The sequence below is a fragment of the Panicum virgatum genome, chromosome 5K (assembly GCF_016808335.1).
Source record: "Panicum virgatum strain AP13 chromosome 5K, P.virgatum_v5, whole genome shotgun sequence".
NCBI classification, from domain to species: domain Eukaryota; kingdom Viridiplantae; phylum Streptophyta; class Magnoliopsida; order Poales; family Poaceae; genus Panicum; species Panicum virgatum.
This window is the reverse complement of record NC_053140.1, coordinates 59453369-59471032: the sequence shown is the minus strand read 5'-3', so window position 1 is coordinate 59471032 and position 17664 is coordinate 59453369. Positions and strand designations below refer to the sequence as shown.

At 46.9% G+C, this 17664-nt stretch overlaps 3 protein-coding genes across 3 annotated transcripts; 2 read left to right on the top strand and 1 right to left on the bottom strand.

Moving 5' to 3' along the window:
* The first annotated feature begins 95 nt into the window (after window positions 1-95).
* Window positions 96-3224, top strand: LOC120709096. The gene is made up of 6 exons (XM_039994619.1): window positions 96-243; window positions 547-794; window positions 932-1053; window positions 1139-1251; window positions 1334-1435; window positions 1544-3224. The coding sequence occupies exons 2-6, from the start codon at window positions 587-589 to the stop codon at window positions 3060-3062; spliced, it is 2064 nt and encodes a 687-aa protein (XP_039850553.1). The 5' UTR covers window positions 96-243; window positions 547-586; the 3' UTR covers window positions 3063-3224.
* A 3866-nt stretch (window positions 3225-7090) lies between these two features.
* On the top strand, window positions 7091-16691 carry LOC120709094 (exocyst complex component EXO70B1-like). The gene is made up of 4 exons (XM_039994616.1): window positions 7091-9999; window positions 15743-15854; window positions 15971-16057; window positions 16253-16691. Exon 1 carries the CDS (start codon window positions 7343-7345, stop codon window positions 8810-8812), a length of 1470 nt encoding a protein of 489 aa, XP_039850550.1. The 5' UTR covers window positions 7091-7342; the 3' UTR covers window positions 8813-9999; window positions 15743-15854; window positions 15971-16057; window positions 16253-16691.
* Window positions 9928-15003, bottom strand: LOC120710307. Its single transcript, XM_039995940.1, has 6 exons — window positions 14697-15003; window positions 13704-14402; window positions 11492-13609; window positions 11348-11386; window positions 10614-11002; window positions 9928-10074 (listed from the first exon to the last, which is right to left on the bottom strand). Exons 1-6 carry the CDS (start codon window positions 15001-15003, stop codon window positions 9928-9930), a joined length of 3699 nt encoding a protein of 1232 aa, XP_039851874.1.
* Window positions 16692-17664: the final 973 nt, after the last annotated feature.

The window sequence follows — 17664 nt, the reverse complement described above, 5'->3', positions numbered from 1 at the left end:
TTTAGATCATGTGAAAAATGGATCTGCCAGAATTGTTATGGAATACGCCCAATTTATAATGCTTGAGAAGTTTATAGATTATCTCCCGTGTTGGATGTATAAGGTTCTAGTTTTCAGGCCTTCGTATTTTCAGTTGGGATGGTTTACATGTTGGTATTTTCAGGCCTAGAACCGAAGCCAGCAAGCGTGGAGGATAGAGACATGAGAGCTAAAACAACAATAACAATATTTTCCTTCTTTGAGGTACAGACGGTACAAACTCAAATTTCCATTTGTTATTTTCACATGTGAGGAGTGTTATCTTCACATGTGTACCAAGCTTTGTTATTTTTAAACCATATAATGAGCCCAATCTTTGTTGCCTTGTTTGTTGGCTCTCCTGGTTGGACATTGGGGTTACCTTCTCTTTCTTACTACCCTGAAAGAGACTTCATCACCAGTCATCATTGTAGAATCATTCCCTAGTGAACAAGAATGTAACATAGAAAATAGTGAAGGGGAACAAGGAGAAACGCCCGGCCTCTAATATAAACATATCATCAGCAGCTCCTTTAGATGTTGAAGAAACAGAATCTAATCTGGAGATATGGTAGCGGATATGGAGCACCGGCCGATGCAGCTGTTGCAGGCAGTTTTAGCACCAGAAGCAAGTGGGGAAGAAGAGAAGGTACACCTGGTGTTGTCCATGGAGGATGGCCACAAACTGCAACAGGCTTTGCAACTTGTTCCGCCTCAGAGAAAAGTAGTCCTTGTCCATATCCACCGGCCGGCAATGATGATCCCAATCCCAACCAGTAAGAAACTCTCCTTGTTGAAATTGAAACATATAAATGATGCAGCTTTTTTTCTTGGTTCTCTCTGTATGACTATTAGAGAAGTTACATGGTTATACATTTCCTGTTTTGACATCATTTATCATAATTTGTTTCAGTGGGTGGTACGGTACATGCAAGCATATTGAAAGATAATATTGTCAAGGGTTATAGGGATGAACAGAGGGATCAGGCTCTCCAAGCCTTAGAGGGATACAAGGAAATCTGTACTAGAGCAGAGGCGAGTGATGAATCAAGAATCATTTTCTCTTAGTGGCATGCTCTGGTGAGCTATCAATTAATAGTGGCATAAATTTTTCTTCTAGATTCAAGCAGAGGCGCTGATGACCGAGAACGACAATATGTCAGCTGGGCTTCTGGGACTCATTGCGGAACATAAGATCACCACACTGATCATCGTTGGTATTGGCAAAAGTTGGTGCGTATTTTACTACAGTAGCTGCTGAGGCTTTTCTACTTCTTGTGGTTATTTAGTGAGGAACTTGCATCTTCTATCGCAGGGTAAATAGGTCGAAGAGAAACTTGGCAGCAGCTTTGAAGAAAGGAGCTGACCCGTCCTGCAGCATCTTGTTTATGCATAAAGGCAGGCTCATCTCTGTTAGGTACTGATGTGTAGATTTCAAGTAAATCGTTTCCATAAGGCCTCAGAAAAGCTGCACGTTAGTGCAATCAAGGAAATATTTCTCACGCAGCGCCTTCCTTTTGTGCAGTCAACAGGATGGCAGTTTCTTTGCTTTCGAAATAAAAGGGACACCTTCTTCCATAAGCAGTTGCCGCCTCTCCCTCTCGTGCAGCAGCAACAGCAGCCCGTCTTCTTTCATGTGGGATTCGCCTAGCACACCATCTTCTCACTCCATTTTATGGGATTCCTGGAGCACACCCGATAGTTTGGACCCTTCACAGCTGGATGACCCCTCTCTTGAGATCGCTGGCTCCATAGTTGGTGATAGCAGGCTCACTGTTATTCTCGGCGAATCAATTGATACTTTCAGGGAGCTAACCGGCTACCTGAATTTGGTCGGAGATTCACATGAAATGCACCAGGAGTTCCAGTTCAAATACTCAGAGATAGTGAGTAGGTGCCAGTTCATTGGTGGCATTGATTCGGTGCTCGGAGCAGACCCCGAGAATTGCGGGGAGGAATACTGGAAGACCATCAAGGCCTGGCCTGCTGCATTTGAGCATTTTGTCAGCGTTCTCAACAAAGTGCTGCAACTCCTTAAGCAGAACTGCTTGAAACACAATGGGCTTACACCCGACAAGATTTTTATAATTGCAGAGAAACTTATAGATCGATTTGTCAAAGTTGCGTCAGCTGTTACTACGGTGAGGAAGTCGCCAGAGAAGCTATTCTGTGCATTATACATGTGCAGAGTAATTGTTGATTCAACTCCCTCTCTCAAGAAAGTTTTGCCTTCAGATGTTCTCAGTAGAATCGACAGCGTCCACACGGTACTGAATGATTCTGCCAGGGGAATACTTGGAGAGTTTAAAGAGTTGATCAAGAACTACAGCTCACAGAAGGTAGCACAGGACGGAAGCATCTTACTGATAACCAGTTACGTCATGAGATACATCAAAATGCTGATAAATCATGCTGGTTCACTTGATACCATTTTGGACTATCGTCAGAACAGTGATCTGTTTTTCTCAAAGGGGAACACCGGTCTGTTGTTTGAGGGAATAAGCTTGACAGGTCGTCTGGTATGTGGGCTTGTTGGTGACCTGAATAAAGTTATTGAACAAAAGTCTAGATTATATGCTTCTGTGGGACTCCGGTGTTTGTTCTTGATGAACAATGGCAACTTCATAATCCAGGAGATGGAGCATTCGGATATAAAGCTGGTCGTCGGATCTGAGTGGCTTAAGCAGCGCAGGGATGAGTTTGATATGCACATGAGGGATTACATGTCCTCGACATGGGAACAGGTCACGTATTATCTGACGACTGCAGCAAGCCCCCCTCGTAAAAGACTTCGGCCTGGGCTCCTCGGTATCTTCCACACAAACGCAGGCCCCTTGCATAGTTTCCATTCTGCTTTCAAGGAAACCTGCAACTCTCAGATGAACTGGAAGGTGCCGTGTCCAGTTCTTCGGTCCAAGCTCCGTGATAACATCTCGGAGCATGTTGCTCAAGCCTGCAAGGCGTATTTGGAAACGCTGAGACAGTCTTCGGCGGGCGTTGGTAGGAATTTTAGGAGCAAAGTTAGCGAACTGTTTGAAGGGTGAGCAGATATCGCAGTTTCAACAAGATCTGAAGACGAGGAATCGAAGCCCCAGTCCTTTCGTCGCTTCCCTACCATTTTTATTTTAATGATGATAGTTCAGACTTCAGAGTAAACTGTGCTCCAGACTTCACTGGTGTAACTGTGTGCGTCCCCCCCCCCCCCCCCCCCCCCCCTCTGTAACTGATTGTAGTGGAACAATGTCCAAAGGTTGAATAAAATCCCTACCATCCTGCGAATAAAAAGCTAAACAATGCAAATTCGCATGCACCTGTTTCTAGGTTTTTTTTTGTTTTTTTTTTCATACACCTATTCCTGTCCCTGTGGATGTTGGGAGTTGGGACCCAATCAGTTTCCTTTTTAACACGTATGTTGTTAGTATTTGTATTTGTACTAGGATAGGACAAAGCACCGTCTCCGGTCAGAAGAATGTACGGGATAAGTAAGTGTTCAGGTTCCTGTCATACATTTCTGGGCGGAGAAGATTGGTGAATATTCAGCTGCTTGCATGCATAGAGCATGTCGATCTCTCCATTGGGATATCCGGGACAATGCAAGCAACAAAATACCAAAGACTTGCATAGTTTTTGCAGGTAGCTAGCTGATTGTTTTCTAGCAGACAGCACGGCTTGCATAGCTTCGATCCCAAATGACGTCGCAATGGTCGCATTGGTCCGATCCCAATAGCCATTGTCGTTTCGTAAAGAACGCAGTCAGCTCACCAATTCAAATTCCCGGCGTGTATTACACTGTTCATGTTCTTACAGGCAGTGCAGCATCTTAGACTATCTCCAACAAGAACACTCAAAAACCAAACCTATTTCATGGTTTAGTTAGTGCTACAGTTCACAAGTCTCTCACCTAAAATCTTCCTTCTCCAACAAGGGCACCCATTCCACCCAGCCAAGCGCCGCCGGCCGTGGCCCGCCGCTCCTCGCCGACCCCCGCCCACTGCTCCTCGCCCGGCCGCAGCCCGCCGCCCGCTGCGCTGCCTCCCCGTCGCGCTGCCTTGCTGTGGGGTTGCCACGCTGGCCGCCGGCTGCCGCTCCTCGCCGACCACCAGCCGCTGCTCCTCGCTCGACCGCGGCCCGCCGCCCGCCGCGCAGCCTCGCCGCTGGCCGCCTTCCGTGGGCGTCGGAGCGATGGCCGCGAAGTGTGTCGTGGCCGTCGTCCGAGGAGGATCTTGAGGAAGAAGGGAGTGATTGCCGACGATGAGGAAGAAGAGAAGCGGGGTCCGGGCCGGCCGTCGCTGCGAATCCGCCTCGCCCGGCGCGGCAGCTCCTCGCCTCGCCGCCACGAATCCGCCTCGCCCCGGCGCGGCAGCTCCTCACCGAGACGGCCGCTCCCCGCCGCGGCTGCTCCTCGCTGAGCCGGCCGCTCCCCGCCGCGGCTGCTCCTCGCCGCGCCGGCCGCTCCACCCCAACACCTCCTACGGGCCCACCACTGCCAGAGAATTGCGTCGTGGAGAGAGAGACGCATATTTGCGTTCCGGCTCGCCTCGTACCCAAAATGGGTACTCCGTTTGTGTCTTCTGTTGGAGCGCGTTTTTGGAACGCAAAGCACTGTGCATGACCTATTTTGCATTTAGGTCGTGCTTTAGGTGAGCTGTTGGAGACAGCCTTATAATGCATTTATCCCGGAGAGAAAGTGAGAGATTTGTATAAGGTCGCGGCATCACCTTGTATATCCCTTGTGACCTCATCCATCACTAAAGCAAATAAATAAGGGCTCAATGCTGACCCCTGATGTAGGCCTATGTTAATAGGAAAGTCAGTGGTGTTGACATCACATGTCCGGACAAACGTCGTCGCATCCTTGTACATATCCTTAATGAGGGTAATGTACTTAGTTGGGACTTTGTGCTTCTCCAAAGCCCACCACATGACATTTCTCGGTACTTTGTCATATGTCTTCTCAAGGTCAATGAAGACCATGTGCAAGTCCTTCTTCTGCTCCCTATATCTCTCCATCAATTGTCGTATTAAGAAAATCGCCTCCATGGTTGACCTTCCAGGCATGAACCCAAATTGGTTTTGGGTCACACTTGTCCCTCTTCTTAGGCGATGCTCGATAACCCTCTCCCAAAGCTTCATCGTATGGCTCATCAGCTTAATCCCACGGTAGTTAGTACAACTTTGAACATCGCCCTTGTTTTTGAAGATAGGTACTAATATACTTCTCCTCCATTCTTCCGGCATCTTGTTTGACCGAAAAATAAGATTAAAAAGCTTAGTTAACCAAACTATTGCTCTATCTCCTAGGCATCTCCACACCTCAATGGGAATACCATCAGGACCCATCGCTTTACCTCTCTTCATCATCTTCAAAGCCTCCCCGATCTCTACCTCCTGAATTCTCCTCACAAAACGTCTGTTGGTATCGTCAAAAGAGTCATCTAACTCAAGGGTAGGGCTCTCACTCTCTCCATTAAACAACTTGTCGAAGTACTCTCTCCATCTATCCATGATCTCCTCATCCTTCACTAGCAGTCGATCTGTCCCATCCTTAATGCATTTGATTTGGTTGATGTCCCTTGTCTTCCGCTCGCGGATCCTAGCCATCCTATAAATGTCCTTCTCCCCTTCTTTCGTGCCTAGCCGCTGATACAGGTCATCATACGCCTTACCCTTTGCTACACTCACAGCTCGCTTTGCAACCCTCTTCGCTAATTTATAGCCCTCGATGTTGGCTGCACTCTTGTCAAGGTGGAGGCGCTTGAAACACTCCTTCTTCTCCTTAATAGCCTTTTGCACCTCGTCGTTCCACCACCAGGTGTCTTTCCCCTCCTGTTTGCCTCCCTTACTCACGCCAAACACCTCTGAGGCCACCTTCCGAACACATGTTGCCATCTTTAGCCACATGTCATCTGCGTCTTCTCCTTCTTCCCAAGGCCCCTCACCTAGCATCCTTTCCTTAAACGCTTGTGCCGCTTCCCCTGTAAGCTTCCACCACTTTGTTCTCGCAATCTTAGTACATTTGTCCCGGTGGATACGTACCCGAAGATGAAAGTCCGCCACCACAAGCTTGTGTTGAGGGACAACACACTCCCCAGGTATCACCTTACAATCTAAGCAATCACGTCTATCCTCCCTCCTAGTAAGGATAAAGTCGATCTGGCTCGAGTGTTGTCCACTACGAAAAGTCACAAGATGGGATTCCCTCTTCTTAAACACGGTATTCGCTATCAACAAGTCGTAGGCTAACGCGAAATTCAACACATCCTCCCCCTCTTGACTCCTGCTACCATACCCAAAACCCCCGTGCACTCGCTCGAACCCTACATTAGTCGCACCCACATGGCCGTTGAGATCTCCTCCTATGAAGAGTTTCTCGCTGGTAGACACGGTACTAACCATGCTATCTAGATCTTCCCAGAACTGTATCTTGGTGCTCTCACTAAGGCCTACCTGAGGGGCATAGGCACTGATCACATTCAAAACCGAATCTCCAACTACCAACCGGATTAGGATAATCCGGTCGCCTTGCCTTCTAACCTCTACGACTCCATCCTTAAGGTTCCTATCAATCAAGATGCCTACACCATTCCTACCCGGAGTTGCTCCCGTGTACCAAAGCTTGAAGCCAGTATCCTCAACCTCCTTCGCCTTCTGGCCCTTCCATTTAGTCTCTTGAACGCATAGAATATTTACACGCCTCCTAATTACTACATCAACTAGCTCTCGCAACTTACCCGTTAGGGACCCTACGTTCCAGCTACCTATACGAATCCTAGTTGGCTCGGCTAGCTTCCTTACCCTTCGCACCCGTCGAGGGAAGTGCAAAGACCCTTGCTCATTTTTCACTACACCCGGGCGTAGATGTAGCGCGCCATTCAGGTGACGACCCGACCCTTGCTCACTTATCATCGTACCCAGGTCATGATACGACGCGCCCTTGGGGGGATGGCGACCCGGCCCTTGCCCATTTATCACCACACCCGGGTTTTTCGGTTAAAAAAAAAGGTCATCCCAAAATATGTCTTGACATGGTGATAATTTCTATGTAGCAGCAAATTAGTTTCACTACCTCCAATCCAAACAAACTAATTTGCTAGATTCCCGTACCTTGAGCGAACCATGCACCATCTGAGAGTATACTTTCTTCTTGGTTTTATCCAGTAATAACAACAACAGTGACCGTTTTTCTTAATCTGGTTGTGCTAATGCATTTTACTACAATTTTCTTAAAAAGCAAAAAGAATATTAGTCATCTAACCAGTAGTTCTTTAACCTTAGTGTTGTATCTATGTTTGCAGAACTTCAAATGCACCCAAAATAGTTCAAAATGGAATTACAATATCTAAGACATACTTTTGTATGCATAAACAGGCGGGAGCATGCCAATGTGTATGCGGCTGGAACATACGACTTACCTGCTTCTTCCGGAACCTCCCAGAGCCTCTCGGGTAGCAGCAATAACACCAGTGATACCTCGTCTTCATTGTTCAGGGATTCGTGTAGCACAGGCAGCAGATTTGATGTCGCACTGCTAGATAATCTTTCTCTGGAAAACACCACTTCCATGTTGCATGACACTAGGTTCAGTGCTGTCTTCGATCACGAGTCACTCAGCACTTTTAAGGGGGGAACAGCTAGCGATCTGAATGTGGCTGGCCAATCACAAGAATTCCACCAGGCATTTCACACCAAATGTGTCGAGATGGGTATCGAATCAGTTCTCAGATTAGATTGCAAGAATTTTCAAAAGAAACAATGGTTGCCCATCTATAGATGGCATCGGGTGCTGTTGTTTACAATCAGGGTTCTTGATGCAATACTTACGGAATCCAAGCAGAATCATATTTCAGAGGCAGTCAAGGAACCCATTCGTCTCCTTCTCAGTCTTGCTTCCAAAGTTGCTAAGGTGAAGAAATCACCTGAGAAGCTCTTTTGCATATTAAACATGCACAGAGCACTGTTTGACGCCACCCCAATCCTCACAAGAGTGTTTGGTGCAGAATTTGTGAAGATAGAGGTCGGGGGAGTAGTTGCAGCATTGAAGGACTCTGCAAAGGGAATGCTTCTTGAGCTGAAAATCTTGGTTCAGACTTACAGACCACAGCACGAACTAACGCAAGGCAGCGTTCTAACAATAACTGAATTCCTGATGAAATACATCAAGTTACTGGTAAATCACACTGGAAACCTTGATCCCATTCTATGTCAAGGCCAGGCTGATGATCTGTTGAACATTGAGGGCGTGAATCTGACAGGTCGTCTAGTATCCGGGGTCATCGCTGATCTGGAATCAGTGGTTCAGGAATGTAGCTCATATGTATCTGAAGGACTGAAGTTTCTATTTCTGGTGAACAACACAGATTTTGTATTGCGACAAGTTGAAGAATCGGATGTGCGCCTGATGGTAGGAGCCCAGTGGATCAATAAGCGTCACAACAAAGTAAAACAGTACATGAGGGATTACCTATCCTCATCATGGAAACAGGTAGTCCATCCTCTGGAGACTGCAACTACCAGTTCCCAAAAGAGGCTCAAGAACAGCTTCCTCAAGATCTTCTACCCCACGCCCAGTCCCCTACGGAATTTTGAGTCGGTTCTCAACAAAGTATGCAAATCCCAGCTGCACTGGAAGGTGTGTAGCCCAGTTCTTCGCGTCGAGCTTCGCACAAATGTCATAGAGTATGTTGTCCAAGCATACCGAGCATACCGGGACAGCCTGCAAGAGTCTGTGAGAGGTGATCTTGAGGACTTGGAGCTGAACCTGAAGAGCAAACTCAGTGACTTGTTTGAAGGTTAAATAATTACTAGTACCTTGGATAAACAAAATGTTGAATGTAGATGCCACTAGTCTGCACTATGGAGGTTCCTTAAGCATTTGTTTGGTGGAATTTCTCTAAAGAGACAAATAGAGAATTTTTAACTTGAGATAAAGAAAGATTTTTTTTTTAACTTTCACCGAGTTCATTATGCATGCTACTTTGTCCAAAATTCCTAATGAAGAACTAGGAAGTGAACTAGAACCTAAAGGTGTCGCCTACATATAAGGTCCCGTTTGGGAGGGCTCCGCCAACAGCTCCAACCCGAACCGCACCACACGGTCACGCAGGAGAGCCGGCGGAGCCCTTTTGTGCGGTGCTCTGGCGGAGCCACAAAACGTGGCTTTGCCTGCTCCAGCTCCGGCTCCGCCCTCCTAGGCAACCCTCCAAACGGGCCTAAGAACACAAGCGATCTGCCAATAGTTGTATCCATACCCATACATTAGTTTCCTGAGGACTAATGCCTCATTTTATCAAGCATGAAGTGTATGGAATAATCCGTACATGATGTACATTTTGCAACAGGCATGGTACCCATGCCTGAAATGTACATTTTGCACTAGTCATGCCTCAGCTGTGGCCTGTGGGGTTGCTGTTTTCAGATTTTGCCGGATAATGGTACCAGCAAGCATATAACAGAAAGTATGTATACATGATATTTTGTGCTTTTGAACTCTTGCAATGTTCAGTGTTCATTGGGGAATCAAATTGTTTATGCTAGTACTTCGTTTGCTATCTGACGTTCCATTCATATTTTCTGAATCGACCAATGGAAGCCTCAACACTGAACTCTTGTTATAAATGAACCGATCATCCCGTTCAGGAAAGGTAAATCCGCGGCATCAGCCGGACAGCCGCCAGCGGCCAGCCGGACATGGATGAGCGGACGGAGAAGCAGATACAATCGCTTGGGAGTTTTCTGAAAATATTTAGATCGTGATCCATTGCAGGGGCCTTTCTGAAAAATATTATTGCCGGCGGCCGACACCGGACGTCGATGGCGCATGCCGGAGCCATTGAGAGGGTCGTCTCTCTCGCCTCTGCGGTGCTGTACCGCTCCGCTCCGCCGTTCGTTGGACTTATGTCGTCGTCCAGATCAGGAAGCGAAGAGCTGGCTACCGACCCTGATGGTTGCCGTGCCGTCGGCGATGACGGTGGTCTTCTCCAGGTGTAATGCCCCGTGGCCAGGGGCGGAGACGGGGGGCGGGCAGGGGCCTGCCCCCCTATCATCCCCAAATTTACACTACAATTTTAAATTTTAATTAAATTTTTATAAAAAATTATATGGTTGGCCCCCCTAACACTGAAAAAAACACAATCCTGGCTCCGCCCCTGCCCGTGGCCGCAACCGAATCACGACGTGAGAAATCACAAAAGGGAGTGCATATTCGAACGGGGACGGGCGGAGGACCCTGTCGCCCGATGAACTCGGAGTTCGATTTCAGATTCAGAAGTAGTCTCTCCTTCTTACACGGCACGGGGTGATAACCCTTCCTTGCCGACCCTGACCCGTAGGCCCCACACACGCAAGACACACGCTCACGCCTACTAAACACGGCTTCTCTGTGTACGCCTTCAAGCCCCCTTTGTCACCGGCACTTGGGGCATTACATCTCCCCCCGCTGGAGAACTGGCTTGACCCCAAGCCGGTGCAGCCGGGAAGCGCGCCTTGACAACATTGTAGTCTTCCCAAGTAGCAGAAGCTGCAGGTAGTCGAGCCCATTTGATCAACACTTGTGGAATTGCTGCATTGCCTTTCTTCACCAGTCGGCGCTCCAATACCTGCTCAGGTTCTAATTCAATAGAATGTAAATCCACAGAAGAAGGAAGAGTAGAGTATACTGGTGTGAAATCTGGACGAAAAGGTTTAAGTTGCGACACATGGAAGGTAGGGTGGATGAGACTGTCAGGTGGAAGTGCTAGCTTGTAAGCTGCCGCGCCTACTCGCTCCAGAACCTCGAAGGGGCCGTAGTACTTCAGTGCCAACTTTGGGAATGGACGACTGGCAACTGAGGTCTGAACATACGGTTGCAACTTCAGCAAAGCTTGGTCGCCCACCGAAAACTCCACATCTGTGCGTTTGCGATCTGCATTTTGCTTCATGCGAAGTTGAGCACGCGCCAGTTGGTCGCGCAGTAACCCACACTGCAACTGACGATCAATAACAAACTCTGCAATGGAGGCCGGAGGTTTGACAGTAGCATCCAACATAGCCCCCACCATAGGATCATACCCATAAAGGGCTCGGAATGGAGAATAGCCCAGAGAGGAGTGGAAAGTCGTATTGTACCAGAATTCGGCTTGAGGTAACCATGCCTTCCATTGTCTGGGAGATTGACTGACTGCACACCGAAGGTACATCTCCAAACATTGATTGACTCATTCCGTTTGGCCGTCCGTTTGAGGATGATACGCTGTACTATACTTAAGTTGAACACCTTCCATCTTGAATAACTCTGTCCAAACTGTACTAGTGAACACCTTGTCACGGTCTGAGATCATAGATTGCGGCATACCGTGTAACTTGATCACTTGATCATACAGTACCTTGGCAACTGAAAGGGCAGTATACGGATGTTTAAGAGCGAGAAAGTGGGTATACTTTGTGAATCGATCCACCACCACCAGAATTACACTGTAACCATCGACCTTTGGCAAACCTTCCACAAAATCCAATGAAATGTCCCTCCAGACTCCTTCAGGAATAGGAAGAGGTTGTAATAGACCCGCTGGATGAGTGTGAGTATGCTTGGCTTGTTGACAAACACCACATTGTTGCACAAAATTGACCACATCTCGCTTCAGCCCTTTCCAAGCAAACATATTGCTGACCCTATGGAAGGTGGCTTTCTGTCCCGAATGTCCCCCCACAGGACTTGCATGCATAGCAGCTATGATCCTGGTCTGAACAGCTGAGTTGTGCCCTACCCAAATCTTGCCATGTTGCCTAATGATCCCATGATCCAAGGAAAATCCATGAATATCAGGATTGACCAAGGTCAAACGAGCTAATAAATCTTGTGCTTCCTTGTCAGTAACATAAGAATTTGTTACTTCTTGTATCCATTGTGGTTGAACAGAAGACATGGCCTGTATGGCCATCAAATGACCCACCCTAGAAAGTGCATCCGCGGCTGAATTGTCCTTGCCTTTGCGGTACAACACCTTGAATTGTAGCCCCATAAGACGTGTCATCGCCTTTCTTTGCAACTCAAAATGTAGATTCTGCTCAGTCAAATAAGCTAAACTTTGATGATCTGTTCTAATGATGAATTCTTGCCGTTGTAAGTATTGCCTCCACTTCTCTACTGCCATGATCAGGGCAAGGAACTCCTTTTCATAGATGGATTTATGCTTGTGTGAGCCACCAAAAGCCTTACTCAAGAAAGCAATTGGTCTGTCTTTTTGCATAAGTACGGCACCAATTCCAATGTCTGATGCATCTGTTTCTACCACAAAAATCTCCTTAAAATCAGGCAGGGCTAAGACCGGGGCACTAACCATAGCTTGTTTCAGTTGTTCAAAAGCAACATGGGCAGCAGGAGACCACTGAAACTGTTTGTGCTTCAACAACTGAGTTAATGGTTTAGCAATGCAACCATAATCCTTAACAAATCGTCTGTAATACCTAGTTAATCCCAGAAATGCTCGCACATCAGTGACAGTTTTGGGAACAGGCCATTGCAGCATGGCTTCTATTTTGTCACTAGCAGTAGCAACTCCTCTCCCTGAAATCACATGTCCAAGATATTCCACTTGTTCTTGAGAAAAAGAACATTTGATTTTCTTCAAGTAAAGTTGGTTGGTTTTCAAATTCTCTAGCACCTGCTCCAGGTGAGCCAAGTGGCTATCCAAGTCTGGGCTGTATATCAATATATCATCTAGGAATACCATTACAAATTTTCTCAGGAAAGGGGCCAGCACGTCATTCATGATGCACTGAAAGGTTGCTGGGGCATTGGTCAAACCAAATGGCATGACTTTGAACTGATAATGACCATGATGGGTTTTGAAAGCTGTCTTATATTCATCTCCTTGTTTCATTCTAACTTGGTGATAACCAGATTTCATGTCTAACTTGGTGAAGTAGTAGCTCCCAGCCAACTCCTCTATGATTTCTTCAATAAGAGGCATAGGAAATCTATTCTTAATGGTCATGTCATTCAACCGTCTGTAATCCACACAAAACCTCCAACTCCCATCTTTCTTCTGAATCAATAGTACAGGAGATGCAAAAGGACTGGTACTCGGGATTATCAACCCAGCATCCAACATTTCTCTCACCTGTCTCTCAATCTCATCCTTATGCAAAGGAGAGTACCTATATGGCCGAGCATTAACTGGAATAGCCATGGGAAGCAATGGTATAGTGTGATCATAAGCTCTCTCAGGAGGTAACTTCTTGGGGTCCTGAAATATCTCCTGATATCTATCCAACAGCTTTTCCACCTGGTGACAAACATCTGAATGGATAGGTTGAACCTCAGGAACTAGCATCACCATAGCCCAAACATCATTGCCCTTCCACCACTTAAACAATTTATCAGCAGGTAATTGTGAAATCTCAGAATCTTGTCGTTTAATGCCCTGCAACCTGATATCATGACCTCCTTGTGTGAACTGAATGAGTTTGTTCTCCCAATCATAAGTCATAGGACTGTTTTTCTGTAACCAATCAAAGCCCAATATAGCATCAAAAGCACCTATGTCCAGCACTTTCATATCAGTATGTAAAGTGAAACCATCACACCACCAAGAAAGTTGTGGAACCCAGTGATCTGAAATCAGCACCTAGCCATTAGCTAATTTTACTGAAGTAGGAACTGTTGGAATAGGTGTAATCCCAACTTGCTGCAAGAATTGGGAGCTGACAAAACTGTGTGTACTCCCACTGTCCACCAAAGCAAGCATGACTTTGTTTTTTCACCAGAGCTCTAAGTTTCAGTGTCTGCCCTTGATCTGTCCCAGCTAAAGCATTTAGGGATAACTGCCCAAATTCACTGGTGAGAGAATCTTCTAACTCCAGCTGGGCAACCACTTCCTCAGAGAGGGGCATATCTAGATCATTCACCACAAGTGCATTGACTTGAGCTTTGGGCCTTTGGGCGCAGGTAGCAGCATGTGCAGGATCATATTTCTCTCCACAATAATAACAGAGATTGTTGGATTTTCTGTAATTCAGCAGTACTCTTTCCTTAGACATAGATGGGGTAGGAACATTGGTCTTAGACTCTTGTCTAGGTGACCAAGAATGTTGCCTGGTAGGAATAGAAGATTTCTGAAGTCTAGTCTTGCCCTTTTCCAGAACTTGCTGTTGCACTTTAGCCAACAAAATTGCTCTATCCATGGTCTGAGGAAGTTGTGACTGGACCACAGCTCCAATTTCATACTTGAGGCCTTTAACAAATTGAGACACAAAGAACAAATCATCAAACCATTCATTGTGCATGCAGATTTCATACTGCAAGTTTTCAAAATCAGCAGCATACTGCTCTACAGTGGTTGTCTGAGTCAGCTCAAGCAGTTCCCCCATAGCATCCCTGTAATCAGCAGCCCCAAACTTTTCCTCCACTGCAGAAATAAAAGATGCCCAATCAGTGAGACCATACTTCCTCTTAAACAGTTGCAACCATTTCCCAGCATTGTCATCCATATGGAGAGAAGCAAAAGTGGCTTGCATCGCAGGCGGAACATTGTACAACTGAAAGTAATCTTAACACTTGGAACGCCACACCCGTGGGTTGGAGCCAGTGAAACATGGGAAACTTATCTTAGGGAGAGCGTGCTTGAGATGATGTGTCGCATCAGCACCACCACGATGACCACCTCTATCCTGGCGCTGGGGAAGGGCAGTATGAGATGTACCTTGGGGACCGTGATGAAACGGGTTGCCTGTGGAAGCTTCAGAGGCCGTGGGGCTTGGTGGCTCGCCGACGGGCGGCCTTGTGGAGTTCAGCGTCAATCGAGCCACTGCTTGTCCCGTAATCTCGACTTGTTGTGCCAACACCTGTTGATCCTTCATCATCTGTTCGACCACCTTGGTTGTCATATCGTACTGCGCTTCTAACTTGATCTGAGTGCCGAGGATGTCGTCGACCCTGGCGAACAGCAGATCGAAGTTATTTGCGACCTGATCCCAGCGTTCCTGCGCCCGCAGCGCCGATTGCTCCATCGCCGAAAGCACAAACTGAGTCTGAACCGAAGGCTTGGGGGGCGCCGTGGTGACCACACCGGAAGCAAAGCGAGCGCAACTCGAATTGATGTTACCCCGAGGGGCTCGAGAGCGTCACTAAGCCGACGGGATGCAGCGGTCACACGCCGGAACCCACGAACCGCGCCGAGGAGTTCGACGCAACGCCGCAGATCTAGACCCAATTCACGAAAGCGCTCTCTGCGAGAGCCCCCAATTCCCCAAACTAGAACCCTAAGCGGCGAAATCAACTCTGTGGGCGACGGCGCAGGAGCAGTTAACCGTCGCTTGGCAGTGGACGCCGAGATCGGAAGAGAAAACTCGGCGGAGCGGATCGGACTCAAATCGAAGGAAGAACCGATCGGGGAAACGGGATAAACACAGGCGAATTGAGCGGTAGTGTGGCGAGGATAACCTGAATCTGATACCAATTGTAATGCCCCGTGGCCGCAACCGAATCACGACGTGAGAAATCACAAAAGGGAGTGCAGATTCGGACGGGGACGGGCGGAGGACCCTGTCGCCCGATGAACTCGGAGTTCGATTTCAGATTCAGAAGTAGTCTCTCCTTCTTACACGACACGGGGTGATAACCCTTCCTTGCCGACCCTGACCCGTAGGCCCCACGCACGCAAGACACACGCTCACGCCTACTGAACACGGCTTCTCTGTGTACGCCTTCAAGCCCCCTTTGTCACCGGCACTTGGGGCATTACACCAGGATCCGGTTCCGCCAGCGCCTCGACGACGGGCTCCGGCACTGGAACGGCGGGACCTGCTGCCGGAGTGGAGTGGGGATCCCTCAGTACTTCAATTGATTTCTTTATTTCTCAGTAAGGACTCCCTCAGTACTGATCCTCACGCTTTAAAGCCAAGATAATTATTATCGTGCTGCGAGTCGATCTGCAATCCTTAAAATTTGACACCCAATCTGGGATGTTACATACAGCATCACAGATGGCTGCCGGGAGGGGCATCATCAGCTAGCTCTTGAAGAAAGCACTTCGTCGTCACCCATCTGCAAGCGTCGATTCTGGTACTTGTTCTAACATATTTGTGTTCATTAAGGAAAGCACCGCATCATAGTAACTGCAGATCGTGTAATATAAGTAATATGCATAGATTAAATTTGTAAATGCCTTGCATCAAAGTTTGTCTTAGTTGTTTGCTCAATATGGATTGACATTACCATGTCTATTTGTTCTGATTCAGTCTGTATTTTTTAACCCAGATAGAGAAAGCAGCTACCCTGAAGAAAATACTGAACAAGACTTGGCTGCTATTTATCCAATGCCTGCTATAACATTAAGCCAGTTATTTTACTGTACACGCTGTTGTTTTTATAGCTTTCTTCCAATTAAACTACCAATCAGCTATCTTAGTCTTACTAGGATTATCAACCATCCTGCTGGGGCATTTATTTTTATCTGCTAATATTTCTCTCCCTCAAATTCCCTTGAAATAACATACGGGTAGAATAAGGCGTACACATCAAGGTTATCAACAAGTGCAGTTTATGAAATGATCCATCAAGTAGTCAGCTCCTAGTTATCTGTTGTGGAGAGCTCAGATGTGTGCTTTTGGAGAACAGAAAGTGAATTGGTCCCGTGATGTACGAGAACGATGTTGTCCTGGACTCTGAGGGTAGTAATGCACTAATGTATGGTGGCCACTACAGTACTACTGACTGACTCGCTTATTCCAATTGTGAGCTCCATCTATCATGTTGGAGTCTGACATAACTTATTGTTGCAATGCCATGTTTCAGAACCTGGAAAATTTTGCCGAGGACACATGTAGAATTGTTGCTGGAAGGCACAGCTGCGTTGACAGAATGCTCATGAAATTCTCAACGAGGTCAGTCGGTGATGCCATTGCATGGTTCATTAGCAAAATCTTGCTGGATCAGTGCAAAATTGTGATGACATGACAAATGACCCTCCAAGTGTTCAAGTCCCGCTAGCTGTGCTATCTGGCGCTTGATGTGGTTAACTGAGAGGACGGCGATTCTTTTCTTCAAACATACAGTGGATAATTTGGAGTATATGGACTGATGTGTACAGGATGAATCTAGGGGGGAGCAGCACTATTTCTTCAAACATACAGCTCTTTGTTGCTCGGAGGCAGCTCAGAGGTCGTTTTTGTTTTTTATTTTTTGTTTTTACAGGAAGAGAGGTCTACTTTGTTGCGGTGCTCTATATGGAAGCCCAACTTGGATGGGCTGCCATGATTAGTAAGGCTCAGAAGTGGAGGTGGGCTTTGGCTCCTGCTTCCAATTTCCCACCCAGGGTGGTAAAGGATCTTAAAATTTAGACTAGATAATAATCTAAGTGGCAGATGAAAGGCCAGCTCAATTTAATACAATTTTGAGGCTAAGTTGAATTGTGAAGAGACCACTAGACCATGATCCGTTACCACTCCTACTCCCGCCCTCTCTTTTCTTTTTCCTTTTGTTTTGAGTTCATCTCCCATCCCATTTAAGACATCCAAGAAGAATCACAGAATTTACAACCACATGGTAACCGATAGTTTTTTTTTCTTCCATGACTTGATTTTACAAATATACAGACCGCATGGAGTATTAGTTTCCTCTGCACCATCTTCACAAAATAAGCGGGTAGGTCTTGTGCACGACGAGGCTGA